The sequence below is a fragment of the Cheilinus undulatus genome, linkage group 6 (genome assembly GCF_018320785.1).
Source record: "Cheilinus undulatus linkage group 6, ASM1832078v1, whole genome shotgun sequence".
NCBI classification, from domain to species: domain Eukaryota; kingdom Metazoa; phylum Chordata; class Actinopteri; order Labriformes; family Labridae; genus Cheilinus; species Cheilinus undulatus.
The window spans coordinates 47,057,924-47,077,483 of record NC_054870.1 but is presented as its reverse complement, the minus strand read 5'-3'; the positions used below and the strand labels follow the sequence as shown (position 1 = coordinate 47,077,483).

The 19,560-nt window shown below is 41.8% G+C and overlaps 1 protein-coding gene across 1 annotated transcript in view; it reads left to right on the top strand.

The window, feature by feature from the left end:
- hcrtr2 (hypocretin (orexin) receptor 2) overlaps positions 1-18,446 on the top strand; it is a 48,559-nt gene extending 30,113 nt beyond the window's left edge. Inside the window, exons 4-7 of the mRNA XM_041789004.1 lie at positions 8,838-8,953; positions 16,133-16,353; positions 16,612-16,733; positions 18,277-18,446. Of these exons, the coding sequence (XP_041644938.1) occupies positions 8,838-8,953; positions 16,133-16,353; positions 16,612-16,733; positions 18,277-18,446 (629 nt within the window). The remainder of the gene's footprint in view (positions 1-8,837; positions 8,954-16,132; positions 16,354-16,611; positions 16,734-18,276) is intronic.
- The last annotated feature ends 1,114 nt before the right edge of the window (positions 18,447-19,560 follow it).

The window sequence follows — 19,560 nt, the reverse complement described above, 5'->3', positions numbered from 1 at the left end:
AAGAGAAAGCCACTGATGATGAAGACGCATTAAATCTTGACTAGAGTTCACCATGAGGCATGTGGGAGACTCCATGGTCAAGTGGAAGAAAGTTCTTTGGTCTGATGAGACCAAAAGGGTGCTTTTTCGCCATCAGAGAAGATGCAATGTTTTGCAGACACCAAACGCTGCACATCCCTACAAACACACCATGCCCACTGTGAAGCACAGTGGTGGCAGCATTATGTAGAGGGGGCTCTTCAGCAGCCAGCCCTGGAAGGCTTGTAAAGGCAGAGGGTAAAATGAATGAGGCAAAATATATGAAAATCCTGGAGAACAATCTTATTCAGTCTGCAAGAGAACTAAAGCTTAGGAGAAGATTTATTTTCCAGCAAGACAATGACCCTAATGATACACTGAAAGCTACACAGAAATGGTTTAAAGACAACAAAATGAATGTTCTGGAGTGGTTGAGTCAAAGCCCAGACCTCAATCCAATAGAGAATTTGTGGCTGGACTTGTAAGGGGCTGTTCATCCACAGTCTTCCTGCAACCTGACAGAGTATGATCAGTTTTGGAAAATTGAGTAAAATTGCAGTTTCCAGATGTTCAAGCCTGATACAGACCTATCCACACAGATTCAGTGCTGTGAGTGTCCTGCTCCTAGTCCTACTACTCCTTTGTACTATTGTTGAGTTAAGTACTTGCATTATCTACAATATTTCCAACAGTTTTTAAAGGCACTGAATTTCTCATTTCAATTGAAAATGAAATAAGAGGGACATGCCTTGTTATGGTGGCTCTGCTGTTACTGAATCTTCTTCATGTTTTCTGCACCTTACTTGTGTTGAAACACAGTTAATCTCTAGTCCAGTTGTGAGTTTTATCACCCAAGCTAATTCCTGTCTGTTCCGGTCTTTCCTGGTCAAACAGAGACCAGATGCACTGCTCAGCTCGCCCACCTCTACAGGAAACTTCTTGTTTTGGGTTGAGGACTCTGTTCATCAGTGAAACCGAAACCCCAGATGGTGTTTTTACTCAGCAGTAAAGTAATGTTTCTGTTTCATTGATGAATTTCAAATAACAACGGAGAAAAGCTGTTCAAAAAGTGCCCTTCCTTGTTCACGCTGTAATATATATAATATTTGGAAATAATGACACATACTGAAATGAAGAAAAACTCTGCAAATGAAAATTCATTGTCTTTTATTTGACATAATATTATCGATGCTATGTGCATAATATAGTCCAGTATTTACAAGGAACATTGTAAATGCAAATCAAATAATATTGTCCAATATTTATGAGAATGTTTAACATACCAATGAACATAATCTGAGCAATATATTGAAATTACTTTGCAAGTTAATATTTAAAGAAATATTTCCCATGCTAATGTTAAGTACAATATTTGAGACTTACAGTTGAAACCAGAAGTTTACATACACTATATAAAAAGGCATATAAACTTTTTTTTTCTCAACCTCTAACATTAAATCAGATTCAACTTTTCCTGTTTTTGGTCAATTAGGATTACCAAAATTATTCCTATTTGCTAAATGCCAGAATAATGAGAAAATGATTTTTTTCAGACAATTTTTATTACTTTCCTCAAAGTCAGAAGTTTACATACACTAAGATTACTATGTCTTTAAACAATTTGGGAAAGCCCAGATGATGATGTCATGTCTTTGGAAGCCTCTGATAGGTTTATTGACAACATTTGAGTTAATCAGAGGCATACCTGTGGATGTATTTTAAAGCACACCTGAAACACACTGCTTCTTTGTGTAACATCATGGGAAAATCAAAAGAAATCAGCCAAGATATCAGGAAGAGAATTGTGGACTTGCACAAGTCTGGTTCATCCTTGGGTGCAATTTCCAGATGCCTGAAGGTGCCACGTTCATCTGTTCAAACAATTATACACAAGTAAAAACACCATGGGAATGTCCAGCCATCATACCACTCAGGAAGGAGACGGGTTCTGTGTCCCAGAGATGAACGTGCTTTGGTCCGAAAAGTGCATCTCAACCCAAGAACAAAAGCAAAAGACCTTGTGAAGATGCTGGCTGAAGCTGGTAAGAGTGTGTCATTATCAACAGTCAAACGAGTCCTGTACCGACATGGGCTGAAAGGCCACTCTCCCAGGAAGAAGCCATTACTCCAAAAGAAACGTAAAAAAGATGGATTACAGTTTGCAAATGCACACAGGGACAAAGACCTTAATTTTTGGAGACATGTTCTGTGGTCTGACGAAACTAAAATTGAACTTTTTGGCCATAATGATCATTGTTACATTTGGAGAAAAAAGGGGGAAGCTTGCAAGCCCGAGAAAACCATCCCAACTGTGAAACATGGGGGTGGCAGCATCATGTTGTGGGGTTGTTTTGCTGCAGGAGGGACTGGTGCACTTCACAAAATAGATGGCATCATGAGGAAAGAACATTATATGAAAATACTGAAGCAACATCTCAAGACATCAGCCAGGAAGTTAAAGCTTGGGCGCAAATGGGTTTTCCAAATGGACAATGACCCTAAGCATACTGCCAAACTGGTTCCAAAGTGGCTTAAAGATAACAAAGTCAATGTTTTGGAGAGGCCATCACAAAGCCCTGATCTCAATCCCATTGAAAATTTATGGGCAGAGCTGAAAAGGCATGTGCGAGCAAGGCGGCCTACAAACTTGGCTCAGTTACACCAGTTCTGCCAGGAGGAATGGGCCAAAATTCCTGTAAACTATTGTGAGAAGCTTGTGGAAGCATATCCAAAACATTTGACCCAAGTCATACAGTTTAAAGGCAATGCTACCAAATAGTAATGAAATGTATGTAAACTTCTGACTCTCAAGAAAATAATAAAAAATTGTCTAAAAAATGATCTCTCTCATTACTCTGGCATTTAGCAAATAGAAATAATTTTGGTAATCCTAATTGACCAAAAACAGGAAAAGTTTAATCTGATTTAATGTTAGACGGTGAGAAAAAAAAGTTTATGTGCCTTTTTATTTAGTGTATGTAAACTTCTGGTTTCAACTGTATATTCCTCATTCAGTTTACTAGACAGTTAAACTGAACCCTCATTCTTCAAACACCAGGGTTTAAACAAATTTATTCGTTGCCAATCAAACCAAGCATGTGTTGATAAGATTTGTTTCCTGTTTGATTTGAATTTTCCTGACTGAGCCTGTTGTCTGATTGCAGTTCCTGAAAATTGCTTCCTCTCTTTCCTCTGACAGTGATGAAACTCACAAAGTCACACCAAAAATACAAAAAGGGAAAAAACATTGAAATGTGAAGGTGTATGGGTTATATATTTCATTTTGGAGTGTCTGAAGAGAACCTCTGAAGAGAGTTGGACCAGTTTCTTTGCAAAATTGTTTTCAGACCATCAGAGACTTCCTCCAGGAGGATCTCCACAAAGGAATTTCACATTTTAAAGCTCAAAGACACCAAACTTCCTGCTGTCAATTTTGCCTACAGGAGTGTTTTTGAGCCTTGTGGTGCCTCCTGAACCCTGGTCCTCTCTCTTTTAGTCCCTCACTCATCCACAAGTTGCCTGAAAAAGCTGACAGCTGGTCTAAGTTACCTTTGTGCTTCAAAGGTCTAGCCATACTTGTTTGTTTGCTGATCAAAATCGGTTTACTAATTAAATATGCAGTTCCTGTTTGCCTGCATCCTGGTGATCCTGCCCTGTCGTATCTTTGCTTTGCTAATTCAACAAACACTTTTTTGACTGTGCTTCAGATCCTAATTAAACCAGAAATAATAGAACAACCCAGCCTTTATTTGTGATGGTCTACAATGCCAGACCAGCAAATTTACACCAAAAAGAAACCTTAACTGTTAACAAAATTAGGTAAAATAAGTGCTGCACTGGCCTATTGATTTTTGTTAACATATCAAAATATTTTTAGCTGTTTAAAGTAGATTTTAAAGTATAAAGATTTTGCATAAAAGATGTAAGTTTTTACATTTTTTCCATACACAGTCAGGTGCATATGTTTTAAGCATGCAGGGAGCTAAGTATTCATCTAAGGCTTAATGTACGACCATCCAGGGCTAGAGAAGGGCAAGCCAAGGTCAGGCTCGACAGCATCTCTTTTGTCCGGGCCTTTTCACTCCTGATAATAAGCCTGGAGACCACCAGAAGTTTTGGGACATCAACAGATCTACCAAGGGCTCGTGGTAACCCTACTACCCACTCAGACAGTACTCTATGCCATGCTTACCCACCACATCAACCCCTTAAGCCTGATTTATGCTTCTGCGTCACGTCGACGGCGTAGCTACGCATAGCCCTCTGCGTCGACGCGGACCCCTATGCCGTAGCCTGATGCGCACCTCCAAAAAATCCTAACTACGCGTTGCGGCGACACGGATCGCAAGGGCTGTCATTGGTCTGCTCAAGACGTCATCCAGGTCCCTCAGTGTGGTAAATTCACCCATTCTCAGCCTCAACTCATTTAATGGTCCTACAGACCACCTCCACAAATGTCTTCCCTGTCGCCTGTGCTTCAACATTTGCAACAAAATAATTTGTTCATTGATATCGATGAGCTCCAACTCTAAACACACCTGCTCCACCTAGTCCCATTGGTCACCATTGTTTACTGTGACCGGAAGATAAACAAGGATTCGCATTCCCTCGATGCAGAGCTTCCAATGGTCAACGACAGCATCGCGTGGACGGCGTAAGTCAGGCTTTACTCCACCCTAAAAGCGTGGACATTGTTTTTTTTTTTCAACAGATTATTTTCCTACGCCCCTAGTAATATGCAAGGACATCCAGAGCATGAGCGGGGTTGTGTCATCCCTCCTCCTGCCCCTCCTTTTTATTCACATCCATCTGGGAAAATTCCCACACAAAGCGTTTGAGAGGAGCAGGGCCTTTCCAAAAATTCTCAGAAGGTGATTGGATGAATGCCCTGCCCACCGAATTCATGACGGGCCAATCCAAGCAACAAGACAAAATGAGGTAGTAGACATATGCTCCTTCAGAGCTAACCTGAGCTGTACAAGCTAGCGCTGCCATAGTGTATGAACGAGCTTGTCACTTGCTAAAATTCGTGCTAAAGCATATCTGGAGACGTGCAACATCTTCACTGCCAAGAAAAGCTTCCAGTGTGGCTTATTGCTCTTGCTTTGATAAAGGACTGCAGCCGAGGTCTGATTAAACTGCCACTGTGGCTACATCTGAGCTAATAGCTACAGCTGTTGCAGCTGACTTACAGTACAACTTAACCATCCTGTCTGTAAAGTTCGCAAACTCATGGCAAAGTTGAAAAGCAATAACATCTTCAGCCATGAAAAGCCTTTGACCAAGCGGCAACCACCGGTCCTGAAATATGAAGCCAGTGCGGAAGTGCAAAAAATTGCAATTCAGCGAGTGTCCACTTGAGGCTGGCTGCAGGAACACTGGAAGTCACATACACAACACATGTTTTTACACTAGGAATAAACTGGTTTACAGTCTGGTTCAAAGTGAAACCTGTCTCACTAGCTAATGCCTGCAAGAGCACACACTGGAAGGGGCGGGGGGTTTGTACCACAATCCTTTCGATTATATTTAGGAAAAACCTCACTGTGCACTGATTGGTGCGTCTCATTTGACTGACAGATAGCTTGACAGGCAGACGCTACCTATCTGTCAGCCAGAAGGCTAGCTTTTGTGATAGCTTAGCTGACAGGAAGTCAAACTCAGTGGGCGGGCTCATCTCTGCCGTTAGGTTGATCTAAAGTGATTTCAATATGGAGCCCACCACGGATTGCTTCAAAAGCTGTTTGAGCGTGCTGATTGTAGTCAAATGGCTGACGTCACACAAGCTTTATCCAATTCTTTTTACAGTCTGTGCTTTTAATGCCTTTCTTTGCTCTTTTCATAAAGTAATTTGGTCCATACTGTCGTCACTTCTCAGAACAGCTTATGTTGTGTGCACATTCAGACACAGAATCATTGCCATATATAACACAAGAACATAAAGGGAAATATTACAGACAGTTTCAAAGTCTATAAATGTTAAATTGATTACCAAAAGAGCGCTTTTAAACTCACTTCATTAATGCATCCACTTCAGGTACTTCAATTTCTCAATAAACAAGGTCAGTTCAAAAGTAATCTAGCAAGAGAAACAGTAGGAATACACCATATGTCAAATGATGCAACAATATTATCAAAATGTGAACGAACTGTTGCCCAGTCTACCTTGGTAGCTAGAAGGGCAACTGGATTTTTCCTGATCTCTCAACGTGTCTAAACTGAACATTTTTGTTGTTGTGAAGGTTCAACAAATTAGCAGGTAGACAGTGTGGGGATAGTTACCTCACACTGTGACAAAATGTAGCTACACTGTGCTGTAGTGTCTGACAATATAGAGAATGTTGAACATGACAAAGAAGCTCTCTATAATATCCAACAGAGAGCCAGGAATTAATTTTCTTCCGCTGTTAAGATCATGACATTTACCTCTCAAATTTCATCTCTTTTGAGTGGCACTAGACTGACAGATACAGATTTTTTTTTCTTGCATTGCATTCAGTCTGTTTGAGTCCACAGATAGCACAGAAACCCTTTAGAACATGAACTATAGGTGAAAGAGCCCGGTTAAGCCAAAGAAAAAGCCTGACATTAATCTGTCAGAGGAAGAAGAGAAGGGGAAGAAAGCCAGGAGTAGAGGAGGATGGTGAAAGCTCAGATGACATTTCAGATGAGGAGTTGAAATTGTCGACACCTAGTTACCATCTAGGAAAGAAACATAAGCAAAAGACTGACTCAAAATCAAAGAAAGGTCATCTGACACACAGGTGGAGACAGAGTCAGGCACCCAATTCAAAGCATGCACAATACTGCTCTTATTTCATTTCCTGATATTAATTTAAGGTAAGCATTTTCTGTCTTTTCCATTTATGTTTTACCTATTTTCATAACAATCTTGAGGTAGCTACATTGTCCTCTATAAAGTCCAAAAAATCCATACATGCAACCCTCATGTGGTCTGAGAAAGAGAGAGGGTGTAATTCTTGATGGATTATAAAAACGAACTAACCTGACAGTCAGATACTGTTTCACACATCCACTGCATGAGATGTATTTCACATCCATCTGGGCAACAGCCCATTGGTGGTGTGTTTGGGAAGGGAAAAAATTAGAAAAGAAATCTTTGAGGATGATTGGATGACCCTTAGGTCCGTCACATTTATAACAGGCCAAACAACAGCAAAAGACGGGGTACAGTAGGCTGGCACTGCTGTCTTTTTTTTTTTTGATCTTCTTTTAGTAAAAAAGTAGCTGCATCCACACTAATCTCTTCTCTGGCTGCAATTGGCTACAGGCTGCTTGTAGCTGATTGGTCCATTCAGTCTTTGACTGGGAACAAATATATCTGCATGAGGCCCTGAAAGACGGATCCACCTGATGACAGCCTGGGTTTTGACTCGGCCACCCCAGAACATTCACTTTGTTGTCTTTGAACCATTTTTGTGCAGCTTTCATTGTATGCTTAGGGCTGTTGTCTGGCTAGAAAATAAATGCTGCTGCATTACTTTTGCCCTCTGCCTTTAAGAGCTTTCCAGGGCTGGCTGCCGAGAAGCATCCCCACAGCATGATGCTGCCACCAGCATATGTCACAGTGGGGATGGTGTGGTTGCGGTGATGCACAGTTTTTGGTGTTGTTTGACCAGATCAAAGAACTTTCTCCCACTTGACCATAGAGTCTCCCACACTGGTGAATGTCCAGTTTTCTTCAACAGTGTCTTTCTCTTTGCCACTCTCCCATAAAGCTTTGACTGGTGCAGAACCTGACCAACCGTTGTTTTATGCAGAGTCTCTCCCATCTCAGCTGCTGAAGCTTGGAACTCCTCCAGAGTAGTCATAGGTGTCTTGGTGGCCTCTCTCACTTGTCTCCTTGCATACTCACTCAGTTTGTGAGGACGGTCTGACCTAGGCAGATTCCATCATCTGCAATATTCCCTCCATTTCTTGATGAATGGATTTAACTGAACTCCAGAGGATGTTCTGGGCCTGGAAAATGTTTTTGCATCCATCCCATGACTTATGTTTTCCTTCACTTACTTTGTCTCTGAGTTTCTTGGAGTGTTCTTTTGTCTTCATAGTGAAATGGTAGCCAGGAATACTGATTCATCAGTGAATGGACCTTCCAGACACAGACGTCTACACTACATCACTTGAGACACATTCACTGCACTCAGGTGATCCTCATTTCACTAATTATACAAAGCCAAATGATACTGATTATGATTGATTTATAAACACAATAAAAGGGTAAAACATCCAATGACTCATTGAGCCTTAAAAAAATTTTGGAATACCTGAATTGCATAAGAGAAAAACCTGTCAATATCAGGAGTCTTCTCTAATTGTAGTTGGTCTTTTCTGCATTTTGGTTTTACTGTTTGACAACTGTTGCCAAACTTGGACTAGTATTACATCTTTAAAACTTCTCTACCTACCTATTCTTTAAAAAGATTAACATGAAGTTTGAATCTACATCTCAGCTTGAGTCAGTGTCAGTCTATGATGTCAACTCCTTTTGCAGGCAGGATTATTTTTAATCATATTAGCATAAAATTCTGTCTTCAAAAACATTCAAAACCCCAGCTATGGTTGATAAGATTCTTAAGCGACAGTTGTTTCTTCTGATGAAATCTGCTTGCAATAAAAAGTCTGCTTATTTCAGTGCCAACCAAATGGATATCAATAAAGAGACTTTGTGTCATAAAGGTCAACATGTTGTTATACAAGGACTGAGAGTTGAGCCAGCATAATGTCAGTAATGAGGTCATGTGTTTTAGCAAACTGTCTCAATCCATAAAGTTTGACTATTTTTTCTCTTTCAACAGCTGAAATCTACCCGAAGGTGTATCACACATGCTTTTTCATCGTCACATACTTTGCACCACTCTGTCTCATGATCCTAGCATACATCCAGATCTGTCACAAGCTGTGGTGTCAGCAGGTGTGTATTCCAGCACTTACTTTTATTTATTAAAGTGATATCGAGTTTAAACAAAGTGTAAAGCCTCTGGAATCATGCTCAGAAAAGTAAAAACTAGTCATTAACATCACAGTTTAGAGTCTTGTTAGGCATTAAAGAGCCAAGGCTACTGGACAGCAGGTATAAACGCTAACAGAGGCACAAATGTGGAATGTTGATTAAAGACTTATTTAGATATGCAGCTCAAACACAACTATAAAAGTATTTTCTTTGGATGGGAAATTCTGTTCTCCTTGCAATGACCTTACAGGTGCATCTAAATAAATTAGAATATCTGTCAAAGTTTTTTTCCCCCTATGATTTACTTCAGAAAGTTAAACTTCATTATACAAAGTACAAGGTAAATATTTCAAGACTTTTTTGTTATAAATCTTGCTAATTATGGCTCACAGCTCATAAAAAACAAAAATCCACTATCTCAAAATATTAGAATATTGTGGAAATCAGATTTCCAAAGGTTTCCTGAGCCTTCATTCTCTCACTCTGGTTCAGTACACACAACCACAATCATGGGGAAGACTGCTGACTTGACAAATGTCCAGAGGACAATCATTGACACAGTTATAAAGGAGGGTAAGCCACAGAAGGTCCCTGCTGAAAGGGCAGGCTGTTCTCAAAGGCTGTATCAAAGCTTAGTCATGAAAAGTTGACTGGAAGGGTAAAGTGTTTTAAGAAAAGGTGCACAAGCAACAGGGATGAGCTCAGCCTTCAGAGGATTGTCGAAGCAGATTTAAGAATTTAGGGGAGCTTCACAAGGAGAAAACTGAGGCTGGAGTCAGGGGATCAGCAGTCAACACACACAGACGGGTCCAGGAAATGGACTACAGGTGACGTTTTCTTAGTGTCGAGCCACTCCTGAACCAGAGACGACGGCGTATTATGCTGGCTGCACACCTAACGACTTTTCCTCCAATTTCAAAATCGCAGTCAAAATTCAAAGTCGGACAGAAATCATGAGGGTGCTTCTGGTGTCTCACTCATTAGGTGTAAGGTGGTCATAAAACTTGATTTGGGCAGTTAAAACTTTTCTGCCCTGAGCTGCAGTCAGACCTTGCTGCACCTGTTTCTGTGTCATGTTACAATGTTACAATGTCATTTAGCAGACGCTTTTCTCCAAAGCGACGTACATTTGAGAGCAAGAACAACACAAGCAATGATCTAGACAGGAAGAAACAACATCAGTAAGTGCCATCAAGTGCTTCAGGTCCAATTGGACGCAAGTGCTGCCGTGTAGAGTTTAAGGCAGAGTACCTAAAATATACGTTATTAGACAGCAACAATGAATCAAGGAAAATGTGGGATCACTAATCGCCATTCATTAGACTTCACAACAACTATTTACCAAGTACCAAGTGCTGGATCATTCCCAAAGAGCTGGGCAAAGAAATCCCAGAAGTAGAGCAGGACAGTGCGAGCTAACTATAGTTGGGAAACTCATTCAACCACTGGGGGCAGCAGTGGAGAATAGTCTGGCTGAGACTCAATCTACTACTGGGGACAACAGTAGAGAATTGCCTAGCTAAGTGCAAAGTGTTCTCTGAAGAGCTGGGTCTTTAGCCTTCTCTTGAAGGTAGACAGGGAGTCTGTAGATCAAATGGAGTTGGGTAATTCATTCCACCATTTAGGGACAACAGAGGAGAAGAGTCGAGCTAGTGACTTAGGAGCATGATGTGCTGGAAGTACCAGGCGCCTTTCGCTGGCTGAGCGTAGTGGGCGAGAAGGGGTGTAGACCTGGATGAGGGACTCCAGGTAAACAGGAGCAGTTTTAGTTACTGCTTTGTAAGCAATGATTAGAGTTTTGAATTTAATGCGAGCTGCAACTGGAAGCCAGTGTAGAGAGATTAAAAGAGGCGTGACATGAGCTCTCTTGGGTTGGTTGAAGACCAGACGTGCTGCTGCGTTCTGGATCAACTGCAGAGGTATAACTGTGCATGCAGGTAGGCCTGCCAGTAATGAGTTACAGTAGTCAATAGTGATATTATAAGAGCCTGTACCAGGAGTTGTGTAGCATGCTCTGTCAAGTAGGGTCTGATCCTCTTGATGTTGTAGAGGGCGAAACGGCAGGACCGAGCAATCGAGGCCACATGGAGCTTGAAGGTTAGCTGGTCATCAATCATGACACCCAGATTCCGGGCTGACTTAGTGGGCAAGAGATTATTTGATCCAAGCTGGATACTGATCTGCGGTTCCATAGTGGGACTGGCTGGGATGATAATGAGCTCCGTTTTGGGCAGGTTGAGCTGAAGGTGACGTTCCCTCATCCATTTAGAAATATCAGCAAGGCAGGATGAGATCCGAGCTGAGACAGTTGTGTCATCTGGTGGAAAGGACAGGAATAGCTGTGTGTCGTCTGCATAGCAGTGATAAGAAAAGCCATGGGAGCGGATGATTGCACCAAGTGAGGTGGTGTATATTGAGAAAAGTAGGGGACCAAGCACAGACCCTTGAGGCACCCCTGTTGATAAGCCATGCAGTTTAGACACTCCTCCCTTCCATGATACTCTAAAGATCTCCCTGTGAGGTAGGACTTAAACCACTGTAGGGCAGATCCTGAGATACCAAGTGAAGAGAGTGTGGAGAGGAGGATTTGGTGGTTTACTGTGTCAAAGGCAGCAGACAGATCCAGCAGTAAGAGAACTGAGGACTGACCAGCTGCTCTGGCCAAGCAGTGATTCCGTTACCGACAAAAGTGCAGTTTCGGTAGAGTGGCCCGCCTAAAGCCAGACTGATTCTGATCAAGTAGATCATTGTTCTGCAAGTGTTCTGAGAGCTGGTTGAAGACTGTGCGCTCCAGTATTTTTGATAGGAATGAGAAGTGAGACCGGCCTGTAATTTTCCAACCAGGGCTGGGTTGAGAGTGGGTTTTTTGAGCAGTGGTGTAACCCGCGCTTGCTTGAAAGCAGCTGGGAAAACACCTGTGGACAGAGAGGAGTTAATGATACAACTCACAGCAGGGCTGATTGTGGGCTCAATCGCCTGCAAGAGATGTGATGGTATCGGATCGAGGGGACAGGTTGTGGGCTTAGAGTCAAGCAGAAGCCTGGTGACCTCGCTCTCACTTAGTGGAGAGAATGAGCTAAGTGATGCATCACTAGCTGGTGGCAGAAAACTGAGTTGGACAGGCTCAGAGAATTGGTTGCTGATGGTAGAAACCTTGTCAGTGAAGTAGGAGGCGAACATGTCTGGAGTCAACATACTGGAGGGTTGTGGGTTTGAAGGAGAGAGGAGCTAGTTAAAAGCAGAGAAGAGTTTGCGTGCATCAGTGGCAGCACAGATCTTTGATTGATAGAACGCCTTCTTAGCAGATTTTAGAGCAGAGGTAAAACAGGACAGTTTTTGCTGATAGGCACTCAAGTCAGTGGTTTGTTTGGATTTACGCCATTTTCTCTCTGCCGCTCTGAGCCCTGCCCTTTGGGTTCTGATGACCTCAGTGAGCCAGGGACAAGGTGGAGTATTTCGAATAGGCTTAGACACCAGAGGGCAGAGTTTGTCCAGAGAGGAGGTCAGTGAGGAGCAGAATGTGTCTGTGGCCTCGTTAACAGTGAATGTGAAGGACTCGTTACATGAGGCTAGTGCAGCTGAGACCTCATCAGACAGCTGTGTTGGGTCAAGTGACTGAAGGTTTCTGCGGTATGATCTTAATTGAGTAGTAGATTGTTGAAGTTCAGGTAAGCCAAGTGAGAACTGAATGAAGTAGTGGTCAGAGAGGTGAAGTGGTGTTACACTCAAATTAGCCGTGGAGCAATTGCGAGTTAGAATCAAATCCAGTGTATTACCAGCCTTGTGTGTAGGAGGCGTTTGAATCAGTTTCAAGTCAAAGGAGGACAGTAGTGAAATAAAATCAGTAGCCTGGGCTCTATCCAAGTGGATGTTCATGTCACCCATGACAACCAATGGTGTGCCATCATCAGGGATGTCTGAGAGTAACATGTCCAGTTCCACAATAAAGTTGTCCAGGTGACCCCAGGTGGGGTATACCACAACCATGTAAGCCTTTATTGGGGCAGTGACCTGTACTGCATGATATTCAAATGAGGTGTTATTGTCCAAGGGTTTGAACTGGCTGAAGTTCCAGCTATGAGAAAGAATAATGCCTGTGCCACCTCCTCGGCCAGAAGAGCGAGGTGTATGAGAGAACACTGCATCAACTGATAGAGCAGTTGGTGTTACAGTGTTCTCAGGAGGGACCCAAGTTTCTGTCAGGGCTAGGACCTGAATGTTAGACAGTTTAGTGAGGGAATTGATGAATTCTGCTTTGTTAACTGCAGACTGGCAGTTCCAGAGGCCAACTGTGATAAAAGGTTGTGGAAAAGAGGCATTCTGCAAAGTGGATAGATTATGCAGGTTTCGTTTTCTGTAACTATTGTGCTTCTTTCTGTTCCCATATATGACTTGTATTTTTTGGTTGCACATGTTGCGTTAGACTGCTGGGGTGCGTTAGACTGTTATGAGGCAGTGCTGCCTGTCGGTGGCCTTGTTTGGTGGACTCACACAGGTAGGCTCGCTGGTCTTTACCCAATGTGGTCTTCACACAATTGGGCTTCCACAAGGGCTGACGCTTACGCTGACGCTTCAGCGCAGTCTGTGTACTTATATAGAGAGAAATGCCACAGATGTGCACAATTGAGTTGATTGTGCACAGCCGCTAACCGCCCCAGCTGGCAAATTTAGATTCAAACTCTCTTAAAGCTTGGACTACAGTGAAACTCCGCCCCGGCAGTTTACACTTTAGCAATCAATAGAGGGAGCCACACGCATCAACTGCCTCACCTATTGTTGCAGAGAGAGTGAAACTAACACGTTCAGCCTAAGCAAAACTGCCAACAACCTACTTCCAACTGAAACAACCAAAAGCAGATTCCTCTTACCAAGTAGCTTCTCCCTTCCTATCTCAAAGATCAGAGCTTGTTCTGCTGGCAAATTTAGATTCATGTCTGTCTTCAAATTTCTTCAAATGTCTTCAAATTTAGATTCATGTCTGCCAATTCATTCCAGTTTGACATGACAGGTACGGTAAACCTCTATTGAGTTTTTGAAAGTAAAAGCCTGTGGCTTTCTGTTCTGAGACAACCAGCATTTTCATACAGTTCCCTTTAATTCTGTGTGTCTGGGATAGTTCTTCTATTGTAGCAGTAACTTGCAAAGTTGCAAGGAATTTTATTTCCAGTCTTTGCACAATCTTAGTTTGTGAATAAAAATTCAGCAACTTGCCGACAAATTGTCTTCAGATGTGAGACAGTCTCAGATGTCAGTCTTTGAAAAGTCATTTAAAAGTTTTATTAAAGTCCTCTGGTGTAAAGCCAGCATTAGTGCCACATTTACCCAGTATTGTCAAATGGAAAAGACTTTCATCAACATAAAGCCTAATTTGTCAGCAAACTCAGATGTAAAGTGCAGTCAGTCTGCAAATTGTCCTTGAACAGTTCCAAGTGATTGCTGCAAAACAGTTTTCTTTGAAATGCATATAAGTTCATGCAAAGAAAACAAAAACAAAAAAAAACAAAAAAGAAACTTGTTTGGAAGTGCTGTCTCATCAATGTGAACACAAAGCTGAGAACAACAAACCCAGAGGGATTTTGACTCCACTCTCTTTCAGAAAGTCATTACTCAACAGCATTCATTAGTAAGGATATATTAGATATCCACCTTATATATGTTACAAATTTTACATAGTATACCTTTAAAGGTGAAGTGTGTAATATTTAGCCTATTAGCATTTAGCAAAACAAGCTTGGTTAAAATGAAACATAACATTTATAAGTAGATTGATCTAAATTAGTGTTGACATCTGATAACACATTTTTTAAATTTATGTTTTAAATTAACTCAGAATAAGCCTTGTATTCATACATAGGGAGGGTCCCCTCCAAGGAAGCTGCCATCTTGGATTTTTGCATTTTGCCTGTTTCTATGGCACCATAGAAGGAACCAAATAACAGTTAAGCATGTATTGATTTTTAAACTTCACTGGTTCCCACAGTTATCACCAGAGAAATGAGCATCACACTCCAGAATTGACTGTTAGATGTTGATAGTCCCATTTTTACACACTGTACCTTTAATGTGGTGCAGGGATTAGGGCTGTTGCCCCATAACAAGAAGGTTCCTGGTTCACTTCCTGATCAGGGCCTTTCTGTGTGGAGTTTGCGTGTTCTCCACGTGCATGCATGGGTTCTCTGGCTTCCTCCCACCGCTAAAGACAGGCTTGTTAGGTTAGATGGTGACTCTAAATTGGCCGTACATGTCAGCCATGTGATTGACTGGTGACCAGTCCAGGATGTACTCTGCCTCTCGCCCTATAACAGCTAGGATAGGCTCCAACCCCGAACAGGATAAGCAAGTGAGGAAAAAAAAAAACCTTTAACATACATTGGACCTTTTCAAATAAAATGAAATGAATGTACATAAAACTTGGAGAAAATAAAACCTTGGAAGGTGTAGCATATCAAGTTTAGATCGACATCATCCTGGCTCTAGTGGCTCTATGTTTCAGTTTTCTGAGCCAGAATCAGAGCAGGAAGCAGAAGCCCATCCATCCTTTATTTTCTATACTGCTTATCCCATTTGGGGTCACGGAAGTGCTGGAGCCTATCCCAGCTGTCATTGGGCGAGAGGTGGGGTACACCCTGGACTGGTCACCAGAGACAGACAACCAGGCACGCTCACACCTACGGCCAATTTAGAGTCAACAATTAACCTAACAAGCATGTCTTTGGTGGTGGGAGGGAGCCGGAGAACCTGGAGAGAGCCCACACCTTCTTGCTGTGAGGCAACAGCGCTAACCCCTGTGCCACCGTGCAGCCTGGAAGCAGAAATCATTGGAACATTTTCATTCCACTCAATCACTGTATTTAAAATGATAATAGGCTGTGACGGAGCTAACAGTTGGCATACAAATGAAAGATTTGCTGCTTCTTTTGTTGCCAAAGCAATCAATACAATGCTTGCTGATGACTCTGTAGTATTGCCTTGAGCAGTCCTGTGACTCTTAATTATTTGTGATGGTTCTCAGCACCCAAGATTAAAACAGATCATCAGCAATCTTCACTTGACTCCTCCTCCTTTTTCCTGTTGTCTTTAAACTGATCCTCTTTAAGCAAGTCTTCCCTGCTGATGCATGCACATATATTTAACCAACAGATTCCTGGGAGCACATCAGTGCAGCAGAGGAAGTGGAGGTCGATGCAGTGCTCGACCTCCGCTCCAGCAGTGGGAGAACAGGCGAGAGTCCGGACCAGCACGGTCTGCGCTGAGATCAAACAGGTCCGAGCTCGCCGCAAGACAGCCAGCATGCTTATGGCGGTGCTCTTTGTGTTCGCTGTGTGCTACCTGCCAATCAGCGTGCTGAATGTCATGAAAAGGTAATAATCTGAGGAGCTCTGCTGCTTCCAGGATCAAAAGCCATTTGAACACAGAGAGCCATGATGTGATAAAGCAGTACAATTTGCATTTTCAATTTGCAATTTTCATTATGACTATCTTACCTCTGTATCTCCTTTCTTCACTTTTTATGACTGAATTCATTGATGGCACTAAGATCTTTCTGCTTTTCTGCTACAGTCTGATTTGAAGTGCATTAATAAAGCTCTGAGAAATTTGTGTCATTTTTTTGCCAACAGAGTCTTTGGAACATTCAAGAAAACCAACGACAGAGAGAAAGTTTACGCATGGTTCACGTTCTCACACTGGCTCATATATGCCAACAGTGCGGCTAATCCCATCATCTACAACTTCCTCAGTGGTAAGTTTGATACCTGCCTCCCCACCTGAAGCAGCTGTTTTGGTTTATGACTGACCTCTAGCACATGATGTGGAGACAACAATACAGTTACTTGCTTCTAAGTTCCTTATCTGATCATAAAGGTTAACTCAAAAGTACACATTCTCTTTATACGCAGAAATAGAAGTACTAAATAAAAGTCGACAATGGTTGAAGCTCAAGCACTGAATCAGCTGTGCTCATAGGGCCAAATCCACAAAGAATAAACTACATCTGCTTTGTCCACTGTGTGCCCCGTTTTAGCATCATATCAACAAGAGCATTTGCACCAATCATGATCCATTATCCACAAAGTTTGGCAGCTGAGCGCACTCACAAGACAAGTGACACATCAGTGGCTTTGCACTGAGATCACAGACACAATGACAGGGTGAGATAGAACAAAGAAAACAAGTATTGACAGACTGTTCACTTGGACTTTATGCAGAAACATGCAGCCAAACGCACCCGTCAGCACAGTTTCAGCTGAGGTGCATCTATCATGAGATATAGAAAAATGCTTTGAGAACATCGTGGACAGGGCTGAGAGGGAGGTGGGATAAGACATGTCCACTCCCTCATTCCTGTTGTCCCTTATCAAACATTCAGTCCATGCTGCTTTTTCAGATTCGATCATTAACCATAATGTCACAACCATTTAAGGTAGACTTACAATAAGCCACTTGAATGTGAACAGATGATATATATGGTCATGTAGAAGACATACGTTTGTATAGTCATGGCAGGCCTCCTGGCAGCCCTGTGAGATCAGGGACTGGCTGAGTGCAGTCTGTTCCGGGCAGAGAGGCTGTCCTGCAAACCTTGACTGCAAATCTGTAGAAGACCGCCAACGGTACTTGTGCTGACAGGGTGAGGAAGAGGTCTTCTTGGGGTGTCACCTTCTTGGGACTGTGTTTGACATCCCCCGTTTTATGGAACTCAGCCTTTAGTTTGGAGATGGCACTAGGGCTCACTCCTAACAATTCTGCAACTTGGTTTTGCAGAACTGCAGCTTGAAGATGCTGCTCATCCCACTAATGAATGTTCCTTACAAATGTGGCACCATTTTAAAGTGAAATAAACAGGCTTTCCAGTGGTATAAGATTTATTGCCACAAAGAATTGTTTCAACAAAGAAATAATCTACCAAACACACATTTCCTTTCTTTTATACTATCCTACAAAATACCTAACTCTGTATTTTTATTTCATAAAGAGAGAACTTCAATGTGAATGTGTAGTTTTCAGAGACTTTAATGTTAATAGGAGAGTTTTTGAGAGGTCACAAATTGTACTAAAAGAGCAAATAAGGTGTTTTTCATACCCCATCCTGTTTCTAGGAAACTGTAATGCCGTTAAAGTGAGTCTAATTACCAGGATCTCAAGCCCCTTTGGACACACTGCACACATGACGCAGTTAAAATCAGAGGGGGCTCAGTGCTCCAGCTTTGGGGATTGGGCAAACCTCTTATCTTTCACAGCAGTATTAGGTTTTCAATCATATTTCTTTCTTTGTTTGTCCTCAGGTAAGTTCCGGAAGGAGTTTAAAGCAGCTTTTTCCTGCCAATGTTACAGAAAAAGCCCAAATCAATCAAAGAGCAGAAGGACCAGAACGAGCACAGAGAGCCGGAAATCCCTGTCGACTCAAGTGAACCACATGGACAACGTGTCCCGCATATCTGATCAGATAGTGTAGTTCTAGAATCTGGATGCACAAATCAAGGACTCATTGTTAAATGAACCAGGAAAATCTCTAAAAACTGACCTCTGAATGAAATGAATTTATGTTTAGTTTTGTAGGGACGCTTTATGGAGTTGAAGTGCTGTAAAAATGGACTTGTATATCCCAGAGAATTTATATTTAATATGAAAAACTGCCATTCAAATGTTCTGTATTTCTTTATATGTATTTTGTCAGGATTAACATGTAATTCATGCTAAGATTAAAGACCCTGTAAAGTGAAAATGAATTTGTATTTAGGTTTGTTTTAAGACAGGTCCCTGTGTTATGAACTCCTAAATCAAATTTCAGTCAACTAAAAAAGTTAACAAAATTAAGCTTCAAAATCATGAAAAATGAAGCAGAAGACTCTCAAATTAAAAAAAATCCTATAATCTGAATCGAGGAAATCACTCACACCATCAGCCTGCTTCTTAACCTTTTGTTGACCTTAAAAGAAGAGAAAAAGTCTTTTTTCTGGCTGAAATATCTGTTGTGATTCTTTAAATGATCCATGGACCACTACACATGATAGATTTGGCAAATTTACCTCGCAATGAACAAAAAAACAGCATTTGACTGACTGTTAACTTTCAATAAAGGCGTTGACATCAGCTAACAACAGACTGTACTGAGATGAACTGCTCTGTGATTTTATATTGTAGTGTTAGAGGGGCGGGACCAATATGTGGGCTAACGAGCCCACATATTGGCCAACATGAAACCAAGCCAGGAAAGAGGTGCAAAACTTTCTCCTGGTCTAAATCCAGAATACAGTCACATGTAGATCTCAGTATTTTCATGTTTACAGCAACCATATTCCAACATATCTAGAGTGTTAAGACAAAAACTTTGGATTTCACTTTACAGGGTCTTTATGGTCCAACTTACTACATTGTTTTAAATTCTTGAATTATAGTTTGAGTCTTATTTGTCCTAAGGTAGGCAAAAGCTGGATACTACTCACTGTGGCATCTTTCTGCGCTCACAGTGATGAAAAATAAGGACACTGCTGCATCTGTGAATGTTTCATGTCACTTTAAAACTCTGACAACTCACTGGACAAGTCAGAAGTAATCTGCTGCTCATC